Here is an 18,090-nt window from a genome sequence, read left to right as displayed (position 1 = left end):
TTGGGCCATCTTTGTGCTGCATGAGGAAGTTGTGACAGGCGCTGATTGCCGAATGCACAGCATTGATTACGGTCCTGATGTGTGACCTTTTTTCGGCGCATCCCTTCACAGTTTGATGCGGATCGTGGATCGATGGCGCTCGGCGATGGAATGCGTGTGATTGCACAGTAAATGCATTTCGGCCGAGATATGGTTGGATATGGATGTCACATTTTATTGTCACTGACTTCGATATGTACAAAAAGGTGTTTTGTGGGTTTTCGGAGTTGAGGAATGACTAGATAAAAACAAACATGCTGCTAACTTAACTAGCTTTTAGAGTGATAGTAGATTAAATGTCATTTTTCTAGTACATTATTGCTTTTTGTCCAAAAAAGTTGTCAAAATTCTGAATTTCTAGGTGTGTGTTTTTTCATGTTTTCATCATTTTAAAGAGTTCATTATAATAATAATATAATAATAGGCTAGCATTTAGTCAGTAATAAAACCACCTAAATGGTTGCATCTGATTCATTTTACTGAATCGTTACAGTATATCAGTTGATTAATTTTAGTGAATTAATTTTACAGAGTTCATATAAATGACATAGACTAATAATAACATTTAGGCAATAATCAAACACCTCCTAAACTATTAAATCAGATTCATTTTGGTGAATCGATTGATTAAATTTGAATGGATCAAGTTAAAAGTGCTATTAGTGCTGTCAAACGATTAACTGCATCCAAAATAAAAGCTTTTGTGTACACAATATACAGTATGTGTGTTTACTGTGTATTATATATATATATATATATATATATATATATATATATATATATATATATATATATATATATATATATATATATATATTCAAATGAACTATTCTCTGATTCATTTGAGTCTTCTTGTCTTTTGTGGTTGTTGTTCTTGTGAAACATTTTAACAGTTAAATCCTAGTATTTGTCTCTTTGTTTCCGCTATATAATTGTGATTGATTTATGAGTTTATTAATAGTTTTTAGTGTGAAGTTTAACGTTTAGCACTCTAATTGAGATCCCTTCTGTTTTTCTGCTGGGTAATTGCTTGATAATTAATTGTTTGTATATAAAAAGATAATTGTATCATCTGATGTTATCTTATCAAAAAGATATCACCCCATATCAGTGCTAATTTTTATGACTTCTTTTGTAAAAGTTAGCTTGACTTTAAAATATGTGTCATTCAGTCTTTGTCAACTGAGACAGTAAAGCAGCTGTTGTCATGTCTGGAGCAGTGTTTATGACCATAACCATCACACACGGTCATTACCAACATAAAGCACATCACTGGACAAGTAAGTCATTAAATATCTGCACAAATGTGCCCTAATGAAGTTTTTCAGCCTCATAATTATTCGCGTCTCTTTGTAGTTAGTGTAAGTCAGGTGATTAGCAGCACAGCAGAGTCTGGCTCAGTAATTAGTCCTAAACAGCCTCGTTTGCTTCATCTCTTCATCACACTTTTCTGTCTGTGTTTTTAGCCAAAATCACAGCAGGTGAGGTACCGGAGGAGGCGAGTGTTGCTAGGCGAGTGTTGCTAGGCAGCCGGTGACTTCATCAGGGGGCAAGTGTACCTGTCTGTAGGAATGATGTCTGTTAAGGGCACTTAGGTACAAATAGATACAGATAGATTACATTTTGGTTCATATTTAATCAAAAATTCTAATATAAACAAAAAAGCTGTTATTTTTTTATAAAGATAATAAAGACCATTAAGGTCTTAATTTTTTGCATTATGATATTATTTTTTTTTACTGCAATTAGCACATTATGCTTCTGTATTTTAATTACTGTAATGTGTCTAGATATATTGCTTCTTCTTTTTTTTAAGAACCGTCTTCCTACTGCAATAAATATTTGACTATTTTTTATAATGGAGTCATCTATTAATACACATGCAAATACACACTAACTATTAATTGTACATTATGTCAAGTTGTACCTCTTAATTTTTTTATATCACATTCCTGTAATGAGAGAGAATTTAAAGGGAAAGTACACAAAAAGTTATGAAAATGATGTCACTATGCACACACACACACACACACACACACACACACACACACATATATATATTTTATTTCAATTGAGAATAGACAAAACACAACACATAACACAGTATAAACATGTAAAAAAGAATAGATATATTTATAAATATTTTGTGCGTAAATAGTATATTAAAAATTACATATCCAATATGTGAATAATATTTATACTTATGTTTAATATCATTTAAAAAATGCAAGCATTTATATACCTAATTATCATATTTTTCTATTACACCTCAAATACAGCTTGCAATATAACATGGTATATATTAATGTTTATATATATATATATATATATATATATATATATATATATATATATATATATATATATATATATATATATATATATATATATATATATATTATTTTATATTGCATGTTGTATTTGATGTATATATGACTAATAAAAAAAAATAAAATAAAATATATATATATATATATATATATATATATATATATATTAAAATATAAAATAATTTTGTCAGTGCGAGTCTACAGATATCTGGTCTCAGGTTGATTGCTGTTAGTGTAATGGAAATCATTTTAATTTAGCACATGTTTAAACCTCGTAATGCGACGCAAAGCACGGCGCTGTTTGAGTTTTCAATTGAAGTGTTCAGAAAACGTCTGAATCACAGCAGGCGATCTTTGTGGGATTGAATCATTCTTGTTTAATGTTTTGTCACTCATTCTGCTGGAACCTTGAGAACCTTGAGCAGCATCTCTTCATTCTGAATGCTGAAAAACTTGCTGAAGGAATCAATGTGTCAAGCGGCTGAGAGGTGTGTTTGACAGTGTTCCCAGTGTTATGTCTGTGGTTATGATTATATGTAATTGACTGTGGATGGAGCGTCACATTTAAGATGTCAGATGCCAGCGCAGCCAGACGCCACACTCGATCTGAACAGTTGTGTCTCCATATGCCATCCCGGCTCAGATCAGTCATTCTCCAGCAGTCGCTGAAAACAACACTGGATTGACACGCACTGGAGAGCTGCGTCATCTGATGGATGTAGGGACATGCAGAATGTATTTCCACTACTCTATATAGAATTGAACTATTTTTAGTTTAAACTCCCACTTAAAGATTCTGGTTCTTTAAAGAGAAAGTTTGCCATTTCTGTTCCACTTAGATCATCAAAAGAAATTGTAAAGAATATAATGCAAAACAGGTTTCCTGAACACTCATCCTCCCTTCATTGGTTGGTCAAACTGATAGTCCCGCCCCCAAACTCTCATCATTGGTTGAGTCAGTGCTCCTGAAAAACACATTTACACAAATACAAACACAAATACACATTTTTTATTATTTTAACATTGTGTAAATTACACGTTTTTTTTAATTCTGAGGAAAATAAGGTGGACCTAATAATATACTAAATATATATACACTGGGGCTCGAAAGTTTGGGCACCCTTAGCAGAATCTGTGAAAATGCGAGTAATTTTCAAAAAATAAGAGAGATCATACTAAATGCATGTTATATTTTATTTAGTACTGTCCTGAGTAAGATATTGTACATAAAAGATATTAACATTTAGTCCACAAGACAAAAACATTGCTGAAATTATTAAAATAACCCTACTCAAAAGTTTGGGAACCCTTGGTTCTTAGTACTGTGTTCTGTTACCTGATGATCCTCGACTGTCTTTCAGTTTTGTGATGGTTGTGCATGAGTCCCTTGTTTGTTCTGAACAGTTAAACTGAGCAACGTTCTTCAGAAAAATCTTTAAGGTCCTGCAGATTCTTCAGTTTTCCAGTGTCTTTGCATATTTAAACCCTTTCCAACAGTGACTTTATGATTTTGAGATGCATCTTTTCACACTGAGGACATTTGAGGGACTCAAACACAACTATTTAAAAAGATTCAAACATTCACTGATGCTCCAGAAGGAAACAAGATGCATTAAGAGCTTTCATTAAAAACTTTTGAACACGATGAAGTTGGCCAAATTTGTCTTTTTTTTCTGAAATATAATTTTTTTCCATTTAGTTCTGCCCTTCGTAAGCAACAGAAGATACTTGTATGTTTTCCGGTACACAAATTTAGTACAATTTAACTTGATCTTCAAATTCCAAAAGTTTTCACCCCCCAGCTCTTAATGCATCTTGTTTCCTTCTGGAGCATCAGTGAATGTTTGAATCTTTTTAAATAGTTGTGTTTGAGTCCCTCAAATGTCCTCAGTGTGATAAGATGTATCTCAAAATCATAAAGTCACTGTTGGAAAGGGTTCAAATATGTAAAGATGCTGGAAAACTGAAGAATCTGCAGGACCTTAAAGATGTTTCTGAAGAACGCTGCTCAGTTTAACTGTTCAGAACAAACAAGGGACTCATGCACAACCATCACAAAACTGAAAGACAGTCGAGGATCATCAGGTAACAGAACACAGTACTAAGAACCAAGGGTTCCCAAACTTTTGAGTAGGGTTATTTTAATAATTTCAGCAATGTTTTTGTCTTGTGGACTAAATGTTAATATCTTTTATGTACAATATCTTACTCAGGACAGTACTAAATAAAATATAACATGCATTTAGTATGATCTCTCTTATTTTTTTAAAATTACTCGCATTTTCACAGATTCTGCTAAGGGTGCCCAAACTTTCGAGCCCCACTGTATATATATATATATATATATATATATATATATATATATATATATTATTAGTATTTTAATACATATTTTAAGAGCCACTCTGACTGATTCAGTGATTGAGTGAATTTGAAATCAAACTGATTTAATAAATTTGATATTGATTCGTTATAAAGAGCCAGCTCATAAGAGTCGCTTTGAACCTGTTTTCTGAACACTTCTTCAGATTTTAGATGAAAATATCTTAACGTTTCACAAGTTACACTGCCTTTAATGACTCAATAGATCTTTTAAAGAAGCTGATAAAATTGGACATAATAATTGGTGTTTTCTATATGCTTTACAAACAATAATGTATTTGGTAGCAAGTTTATATATATATATATATGTTTTAAGAGCTATTTAAAGACTGAGTAAGTCGTTCGGGAATCTTGAGTATTTTCATTTTTCATTTTAAGTTTTTCTTTACACTTCTTCTGCACAACTATATTAATATTACACAAGTTGCATGACCTTGTAATGATTCCTTGAACAGTTGTTTAATTCATTAAAAGAAGCTGATAAAAATTGTCCATAATAATTGGTGTTAAATATATACTAAACTAACAATAATGAATTTGGTTACACATTTTTATTCAGTTACTTAATGATTGAGTGAGTTATTCAGGAATCATAAGTCTATGTTTTATTGATTCGTTAATAAAAACCAGTTCATAAGAGTCATTTTTAGCAGAAGCAGACCATTTGTTTGTGAATCACTATATTGATTGTGTTTTATGCTTGTTGTTGTGTGCAAACATTGATATTGTCTATTTAGCATGCAGCTTTTTTTTCTCTTGAAACTCCCAGCTTGGGTTAAATGAAAGACACATTTGTTTATCTGCAGTCATCTATTTTAGTATGACATGCTACCCACATCAGCACAAGAATACTCATGTTCAAGAATCATTAATGGATCTCAAGATCATTACAATCCTCCAGTTCCAGTGCTTTTTCTTTTTTCTAAATGCCTGCTTTGTTCAGACCAGATTGTGGCAGTTCAGTGTTTTTTCCCCTCTTTGCATGTAATGGGAAATTAAATGCATAAAGTTAATAAAGTGAAATGAGAGGCGGAGAGATTGGTGTTGTGTTAGTGAGAATGAAAGCGATGCTGGATGATGCCGTCGGCATCTGTGCTGGGAATTCAGTGCGCTAATCAACCAATTAGAGCTTTCGGATTCGGCGGAGAGACGTAACACAAAGCCCGGCCTGTCATTTAATCAACTTAATTCGAATTTAAAACCGGCGGAGTGCAAGCACGCTGTTTGCTTACGTTGAATAATCACGTATATGTTTAGCTCTCGCTAAAAGTAAAACACATTTGCTTTAAAATTGCATTACAGAAACAGGATTGTATCCCAGCCTTCTGAAACAAACCCCTTTCAGGCAGATATTGATGGTGAAACCTAAAAGCGCTCAACGTGCATGTGTACGACGAGTGCGTCCAATCCCAGCGCAGTGGGCCGTTTACAAAGAGGCAATTAATATCGAGCCAAGCATGGTGGCCTGCGACGTCCTATAATAACATGGTTAGACTAAAGGTTAATGTGTTGAATTCAATATGCATCCCCATTCGTTTCAATGAAGCTGTCCGAGAAAAAAGAGAGGTAGTCTGTAATCAAAGGGCTCCCTGTGCAAAGTGAAATTAATTATAGAGGCCTTCATAAATTCAATGTCATGTCTTAATCTTCCACTGGACCCCTCCCAACCGTTATCAGCTCGGCTGGAAGTGGGCCGCATGCTCGGGCCGATCTAACGGCTGTGTGAGATGATAATTGTGAATGAGTCCGCTCAGACCAGAGACTCCTTTAGTGAAAAGTCAGTGAAAATGATGGTGTTTATCAGCCCATCTCCCTCACGGTGAATATAGAGAGGACATTATGTGTTCTGGAAGTGAACTGCTGTGATATTTAATACCGTCGAGCGGTCTGGTCTGCATCGAGCGATCAAAATAAAAGCAGCCTTTTTGAAAACATGAATGCATGCATGTCTGAGATACGACGTCTGTATCAGCTCCTGCATGACAGACAGACTTTAAAGGAGTAGTTCTTCCAAAAAACTACTCACCCTCAGACCATCCAATATGTAGTTTGTTTTTCAAAATTTGGAAAAATGTATCATCGCATCAAATGCTCACCAATGGATGCTCTGCAGTTGAATGGGTGCCGTCAGAATGAGAGACCAAACTGAATCAGGAGAGAAATATGCACAGATTTGCACCATTTACAAGCGAGTCATAAACAGCTCTAAACAAGTAAGAGATTAATTTTTCACTGGAGGAAGAGTTATTTTGGATTATGGACATGTATTTTAGCCTGGAAGTGACGGTTTAAAGTTAAAACATCTTAGTGATGTATTTGTTTCTTGCCGCTTTTCACTCACAAGATGATGTGGTCACAAGAGTGGTGTGGAGTACTTGTGATGTTTTAAACAGCTCTTTGGACTTTCAGTCTGACGGCACCCATTCACTACAGAGCATCCGTTGGTGAGCAAGTGATGCAATGCTACATTTCTCCAAATCTGTTTTGATGAAGAAACAAACTCATCTACATCTTCAATGGACCGAGTCTGATGTCATTTTCATTTTTGGCCTAACTGTTCCTTTAAACATCTTAAATGTGTTTGTTGAGCATATTTACTATGTTTTTCCTGTTGATCTTCAGTGTAAACAGATATGGCTCAGGTCAATGTAAGTCTTTTAGCTATTTTGTCGTCTAGCAGGTGATAATAGTTCACTTAGTTAAGTAACATTGCACATCACCTCAATAAAATGCATGATTTGAGGAATTGTTCGTGTCTATATGTGTTTCACACTGTGGTTTAACCCTTATGGTCTGGGTTTTTTGTTCAGATCACTGTTGATTAGTGCACACTAACCAGTCTTAGAGGGTATGATGCTTGTACAGTACATTGAATCCGATAACAACACTAACATGCTTTCTTTCTGGTTCTCCCTCTGCAGGCATACTTCCGACAGGGTGTTGCCCTTCAGTACCTGGGGCGCCATGCGGACGCCCTGGCCGCCTTCGCCTCAGGACTGGCACAGGACCCCAAGAGTCTGCAGCTGCTGGTGGGAATGGTGGAGGCCGCCATGAAGTCCCCGCTAAGAGGTACACGACTCCAGATGAGCAGGGAATATAAGCTGAGGATGCAACATGCTGTTTTGGGCTCTTCTGATGTAGATTCATCTGTTGACTGTAATGAGTGTGATAATGAGGGTTCAGTGTGCACAATGAGCTTCATTTAGCAACCGTATTAGTGTGTGAGAGGTGTAGGGGCATTTTTTCGCATCATATGTGACCTGCTTCATAATTTTGAGTTGGTTTGCATTTTATGCACTGAATGAAAAAGTCTTAGTTCCCTACTAGTTATTGGACTAAGGTTGAAATGTAAAATAGCTAAGATATTTAAAACTAAAATAATATACTGTATGTACACACACACACACACACACGTGACCCTAGAGCACAAAACCAGTTTTAAGTCTCTGTGGTATATTTATAGCAATAGCCATAAATAATTTGTATGGGTCTAAATTATAGATTTTACTTTTATGTCAAAAATCATTAGGATATTAAGTAAAGATCATGTTCCATGAAGATATTTTGTAAATTTCATACAAACTTAATTTTTGATTAGTAATATGCATTGCTAAGAACTTTATTTGGACCACTTGAAGGCAATTTTTTTTCAATATTTTTTCAATATTTAAAAAATATATATATTGTCCTGTCATAACAAACATCAAACATCAATGGAAAGCTTATTTATTCAGCTTTCAGATGATATAGAAATATATATATATTTTAAAAAAAATTGACGCTTATGACATATTTACAAACACACAAAACTAGAATTAGGATTAAAAAGAATAGACAAAATATGTACTTTGTGTATGTATATATATATATATATATATATATATATATATATATATATATATATGCAATATTTGCAAATATATCTAATTTATAAAATATGTATATACTTTTACAATTTATAGATAGATAGGTAGGTAGACAGATTACTCAAGACTGTCTAGTTGATCACTGTATAGTGCTGCACAGCACACACTGACACTATCCAGCTCCACAGAATTGAGTCTCCAGCGAGCACTGAGATTATCCTGAGTGTGATTTTCAGTGTCTGCAACTTTCCAACACAAACCAAAGAGGTGCATCTGTTATCCCACGCGAGCAGCCCAACACAATCGGCTCAGTTTTCCGCAGCGTCTCACCTCTCGTTTTAGCAGAAGGGCTTTGAATGGCACCTCTGATTCTGTGAAGCCGAGAAGAGAACAATTAAATTAAAGTTAGGTAATCCCACATGCAAATCCTCACACAAGGGCGCTACAAAAGCGATAAAGGGATGAGGGAAAGCGAGAGAGTGGGAGAAAGCGGGTCTCTTGTTATCAGCGAGCCCAGGGGCTGCGAGCGATCACCTCTCTGCCCGGAGCCGATTTGGAGAGACTGTTCAACACAATCTACTCTCTCTGTGCCTCATAGTGCTGCGTCTGGCTCTGAGGCACATCCGAGGAAATAAGGGACATAATTAGCAGATGAAACGACCCTGTTTGGACATCCTCCCGGAACAACGGCTGTTTGCATGACCCTGTTTATTCTGAGACTGCGATTTACATCCAAGCATCCCAAAAGCATTTCTCATACACCTACAGCTAGCGGCCCATCAGAGGATGTGGTATACAGACACACACGTGCACATAAACACACACACACACACACACACGTCCCGACACAGACAGCTGCACAAACACAGGGAAACAAGACAGTTTATCATCTTATGAGGCATCATTCACTGCTATTTTGGTTAAAGATCAATCCATCTGTCTGTCTGTCTGTCTGTATTATCTATCTGTCTGTCCCTCCATCCATCTATCTATCTATCTATCTATCTATCTATCTATCTATCTATCTATCTATCTGTCTATCCGTCTGTCTGTCTGTCTGTCTGTCTGTCTGTCTTTCGTTCTATCTATCTGTCTGTCTGTCTGTCTGTCTGTCTGTCTTTCGTTCTATCTATCTATCTGTCTTTCTTTCTGTCTTTCGTTCTATCTATCTATCTGTCTGTCTGTCTGTCTTTCGTTCTATCTATCTATCTATCTGTCTGTCTGTCTGTCTTTTGTTCTATCTATCCATCTGTCTGTCTGTCTGTCTTTTGTTCTATCTATCCATCTGTCTGTCTGTCTGTCTGTCTGTCTGTCTGTATATTATCTATGTCTGTCCCTCTATCTATCTATCTATCTATCTATCTATCTATCTATCTATCTATCTATCTATCTATCTATCTATCTATCTATCTATCTATCTGTCTGTCTGTCTGTCTGTCTGTCTGTCTGTCTGTCTGTATATAATCTATCTGTCTGTCCCTCCATCTATCTATCTATCTATCTATCTATCTATCTATCTATCTATCTATCTATCTATCTATCTATCTATCTATCTATCTATCTATCTATCTATCTATCTGTCTGTCTGTCTGTCTGTCTGTCTGTCTGTCTGTCTGTCTGTCTGTCTCTATATTATCTATCTGTCTGTCCCTCCATTCATCTATCTATCTATTCATCTATCGTCCGTCCATTTATCTGTCTATATGTTCTATCTGTCTGTCTGTCTGTCTCTCTGTCCGTCCGTCTGTCCATTTATCTGTCTATATGTTCTATCTGTCTTTCTGTCTGTCTCTCTGTCCGTCCGTCTGTCCATTTATCTGTCTATATGTTCGTCTGTCTGTTTGTCTATCATCCATCCATTCATCCATCTGTTGTTCCATTGATCATTCTATCGTTCTGTTATTCTTTCGTTAAATACAATGGATTCTGAATACTGTAAATAAATAAAATGGTCTGCAAGCATCTTTTTGGAAAAGTTAGCAGTATTGATGTGGTTCATGTATCCACAGCTGGTTTCCGCTCTCTCTTGATGTGTTTTTAGCCCGTCCCAGCGGTATAAAGCATGAAGAATTAGCACAGAATCCACCTGAAACCTCTGTTTTTGAGCTACAGGGAATACTAGATCTCCTCCGGATGCACAGTGAATCACAGATATGGAAATCCACTCGGCTTAATTTAGGAATGGTAATGTAAATAGACTAAAAGAAAGTAAACACAATGAAATGCAAGTGGGTGTTGTTGTCAGTCTCTGTTATTATTTCTTTATTTAGCTGCTTCCCACGAGACGGCAGACAGACACGTCAAAGCTTCTGTTTCACATGGCAAAGCCTCTCGACAGAAGAGAGGGAAGCGGCGAAGAGAAAGAGAAAAGCATCAAGAGGAAGGAGAGATAGGCACCTAGAGGCTCATCATTAAACCGTCCTCTCTGCGGCGGGCTGCATAAGCGCTTCTGCGCTCTTGTTTATCATGCCCGTGTCTGCTGTTAACTAGATTCACACACACACTCACTTCCGTCCCCAAGCCAAAGAGTTTCACACCACTCCGATTCATGCAACTTGTAAAAGTGTCAGGCTGAATGCAATTACTCGGTATGAATGTGCACCACAAACCCAGTGGAGTGTTTGTAGCCCGCGGCAGAGGACGTTCACGCCTGTCGGCTACACGAGAAGAGGGAATTAAACCTGTCGGAAATCACTCCGCGTTCCCGAAGTGTCTTTTTACAGCGTGGAGATTCATTCATGCTGAATTTGACTAGATTTTATCTAGCACAAGAAATACAGTATAGCAGATAATTATTTCATTAAAATGTGTTAAATAGTTACAATTTAACTAGCAACAACAGCTTAGTTACAAAAGATTTACCCAGAAAATTTCTAATTTTGTCTGATTTACCAAGAAAGACTGTTTAATCTGGATAAATTTAGCCAAAAACAGCATACTTTTTGTCCAATTCAGTGAGAAACTATCTACTTTTGTCCAATTTACCACAGAAAACCTGATTAATATTGTCAGATTTGGCAAATAAAACAGCCCAGGCTTTTCTTTTTTCTCCAGTTTGCTCAGAAAATTTAAAATTTAGTCTGTTTTCAAACAAAAAATGCTTTAATCTGGATAGATTTAGCCAAAAACAGCACAATTTTGATAATCTGTGTAATTTTGTCAAATTTACCACTGAAAAACTGATTAATATTGTCAGATTTGGCAAAAAAAAACAGGCCCAGGTTTTTTTTTCTTCTTCTTTTCATTTTTCTCCAGTTTGCTGAGAAAATTTCATATTTAGTCTGATTTACCACCAAAAATGGTTTAATATTGTCAGATTTACCAAAAACAGCCCCTTTTTTCTGCCCAGTTTGCTCAGAAAATGTTGAATTTAGTCTGATTTACCAACAAAAATCATTTAATCTGGTCAGATTTAACCAAAAGCAGCCCAGTTTTCTAACTTTTACCAATTTTCCATGAAAAAAAAAATTTGTTTAATATTGTCAGATTTAGGTAAAACAGACAAGTTTTGTACAGTTTGCTCAGAATTTTTTTTATTTTGTCCAATATACCATAAAAAAAACCTCAGAATCAATGATTACAGCAAAGTATAAATCAAAATCATAACACTAATAGATGCTGATTGGTCATTGTGGTGTTCCAGCTGTGATTAAACACAGGATATGATGTGAAAGTGCTTGTGACAGTACACATTTGTGCAGCCGAGATGAAACATGCTGAATTGGCTATCAAACACACCCAGGTGGACGGTAAGAAATATACCTCAAAGATACACTACAGAAAAATGAGGGAAGGGCAGATAAAATTGGATCTTTGGGGGTCCCAGGGGGCAGTGGGTGACACTCGACTGTGGCCTGTCGTGATTTATGACAGTGTGTGTGTTTCACTCTTTGACTGTGTCTCCTTCCTCCGCCGGAGGTCACCTCTGCACATATGGTGCTCGCTAAATCTTACCGCATACTAACACATGGGCTTATTTTACAAATAAGCATTTCTAAAGTGAACATTTTAGTGAGAAACTTCCATAAGATGACATCCAGACATACATACAGTAAATAATCACTTCAGCTTGTGCATACGAAAGCTGTTTCACTGAACGCGCTGTGTTTGCCTGACAGTCGTTTCTAATGTGTTTGTACAGTGAACGAGTCTGTGTTTGACCTGCTGATTGCCATTTTTTTTCATTTTAGTGATGTGCAAATTATAGTCAAAAAATGACAACTGAAATAGATCCAGTTTTTCATATTTAGCATTAAAGTTGTCTGATTTTGTCTATTTAGTTTTTGTCGTTCTGAGAAAATTAGTGTTTTAATATCTAAATTGGACTAAAATTTTTTTATTTTTTATTTAATGGATTCACTCTTATTTAGTCTTAAAAAAGTGTATATATTGTCAAATTTACCAACAAAAACTGTCTAATAGTCTCAAATTTTGACAAAAAAACTGCCTTGTTATGCCAGATTAACTGTCTAATTTGTTCTAATTAATCATAAAAAAAAAAAAATCTGGTCAGATTTAGCCAAAACAAAAAAAAACAGTTTTGTCCGATTTGCTCAGAAAATGTCTAATTTTCCAAAAACTGTTTAATTTTGTCATATTAGGCAAAAAGAGCCAATTTGATGAGACGCAGAATAATTTTGTCCAATTAACCATTAAAAGCTTTTCAGTGTTGCCAGATTTAAAACAACAACAACAAATGCGTTTAGTCTGATGTGCTCAGAAAATGTCTAATGTTGTCTGATTGACCAACAACTGTTTAATTTTATTTCTGTCCAGTTTTGTGAGAAACTGCATCATTTTGTCAAGTTTATCATTAAATGCTGTTCCAACTTTGACAGATTTAGCAAAAAAATCAACCCAGTTTTGTCTGATTTGTTTAGAAAATGTCTATTTTTGCCAAGATTTACCATCAAAACTAACCTTGTCACATCTAGTAAAAAAAAAAAAATCAAATTTTTGTCTGATTTGGTGAGAAACTTAAGAAAACAGATTAAGCAAAAAAAACAAAAAAACATCCCAGTTTGCATAGAAACTGTCTAATTAAGTACAGTTTACCAAGAAAGACTGGTTTAATTACATCAGATTTAGCAAAAAAACTGCCTAGCTTGTCTGATTTGGTGAGAAACTTTATAAAAAAATTTTTTTAAATCAGATTTAGAGTAATTTCTTGTCAGATCTGACAAAATATTAATCATTCCAAATTAGTTTTAAGATATAACATTGTTGTATGTTTGATGTTTAAATGAATGTAAATGATGTTAAATCAGTTAGATGTGTTTTTATATCTAAGGTAGATTTACTTTCAAATACGGCATTACATTTTCTTCAGTGTTTCATGTCTCATCTTAACTCTGTCTGTGATTTGTGCAGAATCCCTGGAGCCGACCTACCAGCAGCTGCAGAAGATGAAGCTGGACAAGAGTCCGTTTGTGGTGGTGTCTGTGATTGGTCAGGAGCTGCTGACCGCCTCCCATCACGGCGCGTCTGTGGTGGTCCTGGAGGCGGCGCTGAAGATCGGCACCTGCAGCCTAAAGCTGCGCGGCTCTGTTTTCTCGGCCCTCAGCAGCGCTTACTGGTCATTGGGCAACACGGAGAAGAGCACCGCCTACATGCAGCAAGACCTGGAGGTGGCCAAAACTTTAGGTGAGTGAAGACTTAAAGAAACCTGTTTGACATATTTTAGGTTTCTTGCTACATGATTTTGTTTTTATTGACCATATTCCATCTGTATCATTTATGTATTGTTCTAGTATTTAGTAATAGTTTGAATTAGCTTTTATGTTTTTGATTTTAATTTGAGCTTTAATAACTTTGTTGTGTGTTTTTGTTAGTTGTATTTATCATTATTCTTTTTTTATATATATTTAGTTTAAGCTATTATTATACTTCAACATATTATTTTACATTTTTTAATTATTTTCTAAGGCAAGATTTCTAATTGGCTTTAAGTGTTTTTAAATTATTTTTAACCTAGTAATGTAATCTTTTTATTTTCTTAATATACATATGATTACAAAATTAAAATGTATAAAATATATCAAACTTACAATTTTTTAAAAATTGTATATTACATTTTATCATATTCATTTGACCAAAGCAATCTATATATTTTGTTTTAATATTTAATATAATATTATTTTATTAGTATAAATATAACATTTTTAAACTTATAAAATAATATCACATTTAAAAAATGTAAATGTATGTAGTTTCATGGTTAACAGAAACCATTTTAATAATTTGTATATTCATATTTAATGTAATATTTTAGATTTTATTAATATACATATTTTTAAATGTAAAACTTATGAAACAACAAAATTTAAACAACATATTGTATTCAGTGTTTATTTCAGTTAATAAAACAAGTTTTTATAGTTAATATTTTAATATTCAATCAAATATTTATTTTTTATAATATAAGCATTACAATTTATAAACGTATAAAACATATAACGTAAAAAAATATAAATACAACATTTAAAAAATTTTTTTTCAATAGTTTACATTTCAATCTATTATATTTAATCTAATATTTACATTTTATAAATATGAATATTATTACAATTTCAAAACTTAAAAACAATACATATTTTTTTCAAATAAAAGGAAAAGCATTTTAATAATTTGTTTTACGATAATACTACTGTCTATATAAAATGCTTTTATCCAAAGCCACTTACAGTGTATTCAGGCTATAAATTTTACCTGTGTTCCCTGGGAATCGAACCCATGACCTCTTGCGCTGCTAACACAATAAGCTCTACCACTGAGCCACAGGAACACTGAGGTGTAAATGACCTTTACTTTGCTCTTCACATTACAAAATGCTCCTGTTCTCCTTTCGTGCTCCACAGAAGAAAGTCAAAAAGGATAGCACAACATGCCAATGAGTAAATGATGCTTTAGTTGCGAACTGTTCCTTTAAATCTCATTTAATTGGGCTCATTTTGCATATTCATGTGATCATGTCCTGTTCTTGAGAAATCGATGTACTTTGGTGGTCTGCTGCGAGAATGTCTTGTGATGGATGTTCAGGTGACCTTGTGCACGAAAAGCCTCGGTACCTTCTCACAAAGTTAATTATTTTGACCCAGCCGAGCACACGCTGATAAGGTCTCTCAGTAATTAGGCTTCATGGGACTTTCTTTTAATTAAAAGCCGTTGCGACTTTTCCCCAGAATGCCACTGGACTAGTTTTTGTGTGTAAGTATCTTCTGTATGCATCATAAATATCCTCCTGAATGTCAGAGGTTTACAGCAGGACTTTAAGACATGAAAGCATTTCTCACCCGGTCTGTCTCGCACGCCTGAACTGTGAATGTTTGTGTTTGAGCTTCAGCTCGCACTTTTACACATCAGCACACAGCTGACGTCTCGCTCGGCTGATGAAGCTCTGATGCTGCAGGTGCTGTGACTGCCATGATGTCATCGTACATTCACCTCAAACCACTGATGAGTCTTACTGATGAGCTTTACAGAACATTATCTCATTCTCTTTAACAGTATCTTCATGTCTTAAAGTTGCATTCAGCAGATTGGAGTTGGATGATAATACTTTACATTATGTGATACAAGTTGAGATTTGCTGTATGTAGTATATATCGCCCACAAGTATAATATATGCATGCAAATAAAGTTGCCATAGTTTTAGCAGAATTTGTTTGTGGGTACAATTTACCATCAAAATCTGTCTGTCTAATCTGTCTAAATTTGTTAAATTTAAGAATAAATAAAAATAGAAAAAAATAGCCCAGTTTTGTCCAATTTTGGTCATAATAAATGGTCTAATCTTGTCAGATTAAGCAAAAAACAAAAAAACAGCCCAGTTTTGAATAATTTGGTCAAAAACAATTCTAATTTTGTCAGTTTTTTTGTTTTTGTTTGTTTGTTTGTTTTTTTTACTAAAAGTTACAAATAGTGAATAAATAAATCAATACATAAAAAATTTGACAGAATTAAAATAAATAAATAAGGTGTAGCTATATCAGATTTGGAGAGAGAATTAGACAGGAAATGTCTACTTTTGTCAAAATTAGCTAGAAAAGCTAAATGTACGATTCATTCATTCATTCAATTGCCCGGCTTAATTGATATATATGTGTGTGTGTGTGTGTGTGTATATATATATATATATATATATATATATACACCAAAAGTTTGGAAACATTACTATTTTTAATGTTTCTGTATTTTTGATCAAATAAATGCAGGCTTGATGAGCAGAAGAATTTTCTTTCAAAAACATTAAAAATAGTAATGTTTCCAAACTTTTGGTCTGTACTGTATATATATATTTATTTATTTAAAAAAATTACATAATATTTAATAATAAAAAACAGGTAATAAACTGAAAAAAAAAACAATGTACTTGATTTTTTTCCACATAAATTGTCAGTAAATTTCACGAATAATTAAAAGTTGAAAGACTGAAATAATCTGGTTAAATGTACTGTAATGATCTGTTTTATTTACCACTTTGAACAATTTCTTGCACATTTTTGCAGTTCACTAGCTTTCGTTGTTGTTGTTGTTTTGGAGCTCAGTATCTGGTTTGATACTGGTCTGAGATGATCTGCTAGTTTAGCTGGACCTGCACCAGTTAGTTTACCAGATGAAACCATCTAATGGACAAAAACAAGCAGCTTTGGCCAGCTAGAAACCATCTGAAGCCTGTGAACACATTTTCCTCAGTTTCAGTTTTGGTGAATGTATGGAAACCTTCTAACCCAGATCTGGTTTCCTTCAGGTGACCAGACGGGTGAATGCCGCGCTCACGGGAACCTGGGGTCGGCCTTCTTCTCCAAGGGGAATTACCGCGAGGCTCTGAGCAACCACAGACACCAGCTCGTCCTGGCCATGAAACTCAAGGACAGAGAGGTAATGTGTGTGGCCGTATCTTCACCTCAAACAGAAATGAAGTGTGCAGGATTGTTTTATCAGAGGCGCAGGACTCGTGTTGTGACTTGACAAATGTTTGAGTCAGAGCTGCAGGGCAGACTCACCGCTCTCTGTCACGTCTGTGGACGCTCGGCGTCTCTGTTCTGTCTCTTTTCAGCTCACTGTCTATCTGTTCTGATGCACCGAAAAACCCCCGAAATGTCCTACAAAAACAGGTCTGGGTCATACTTCTAAAATCAAAAGAAAAAATGGAATAATAATGAAACAAAGAAAAATAATTTGTGTAAATACAGTGACATTTATTTTCAGAATATTTATTTATTTACGCTGTGACGTTTAATTTATTTGGTTGCTTTTCATTTTTGTTTCATTTTTATTACATTTAAGCACATTTCCCCTCAATACAATGAATCTGGATGTTTTAGAGATTTCATATCTGATGTGATAATGAATATTAAAAATAAATAATGTATAATATAAACAATAATCTAATAAATTAAAAATATAATAAAATACAAAACCCCATAAAATGTAATGTTAAATAGTACTAATAAATAAAAAAGAGTTTTTTC

At 34.5% G+C, this 18,090-nt stretch overlaps 1 protein-coding gene across 4 annotated transcripts in view; it reads left to right on the top strand.

The window, feature by feature from the left end:
- LOC127966211 (tetratricopeptide repeat protein 28) overlaps window positions 1–18,090 on the top strand; it is a 264,693-nt gene that overhangs the window by 159,672 nt on the left and 86,931 nt on the right. For all 4 annotated transcript variants that reach the window (XM_052567045.1, XM_052567044.1, XM_052567047.1 and 1 more), the window contains 3 exons: window positions 7,673–7,820; window positions 13,988–14,260; window positions 17,367–17,497. In XM_052567045.1, the coding sequence (XP_052423005.1) occupies window positions 7,673–7,820; window positions 13,988–14,260; window positions 17,367–17,497 (552 nt within the window). The remainder of the gene's footprint in view (window positions 1–7,672; window positions 7,821–13,987; window positions 14,261–17,366; window positions 17,498–18,090) is intronic.

This window comes from Carassius gibelio, chromosome B10 (assembly GCF_023724105.1).
Source record: "Carassius gibelio isolate Cgi1373 ecotype wild population from Czech Republic chromosome B10, carGib1.2-hapl.c, whole genome shotgun sequence".
Taxonomy (NCBI): domain Eukaryota; kingdom Metazoa; phylum Chordata; class Actinopteri; order Cypriniformes; family Cyprinidae; genus Carassius; species Carassius gibelio.
The sequence above is the reverse complement of the archived record's forward strand: the minus strand, read 5'-3'. Positions and strand labels throughout refer to the sequence as shown.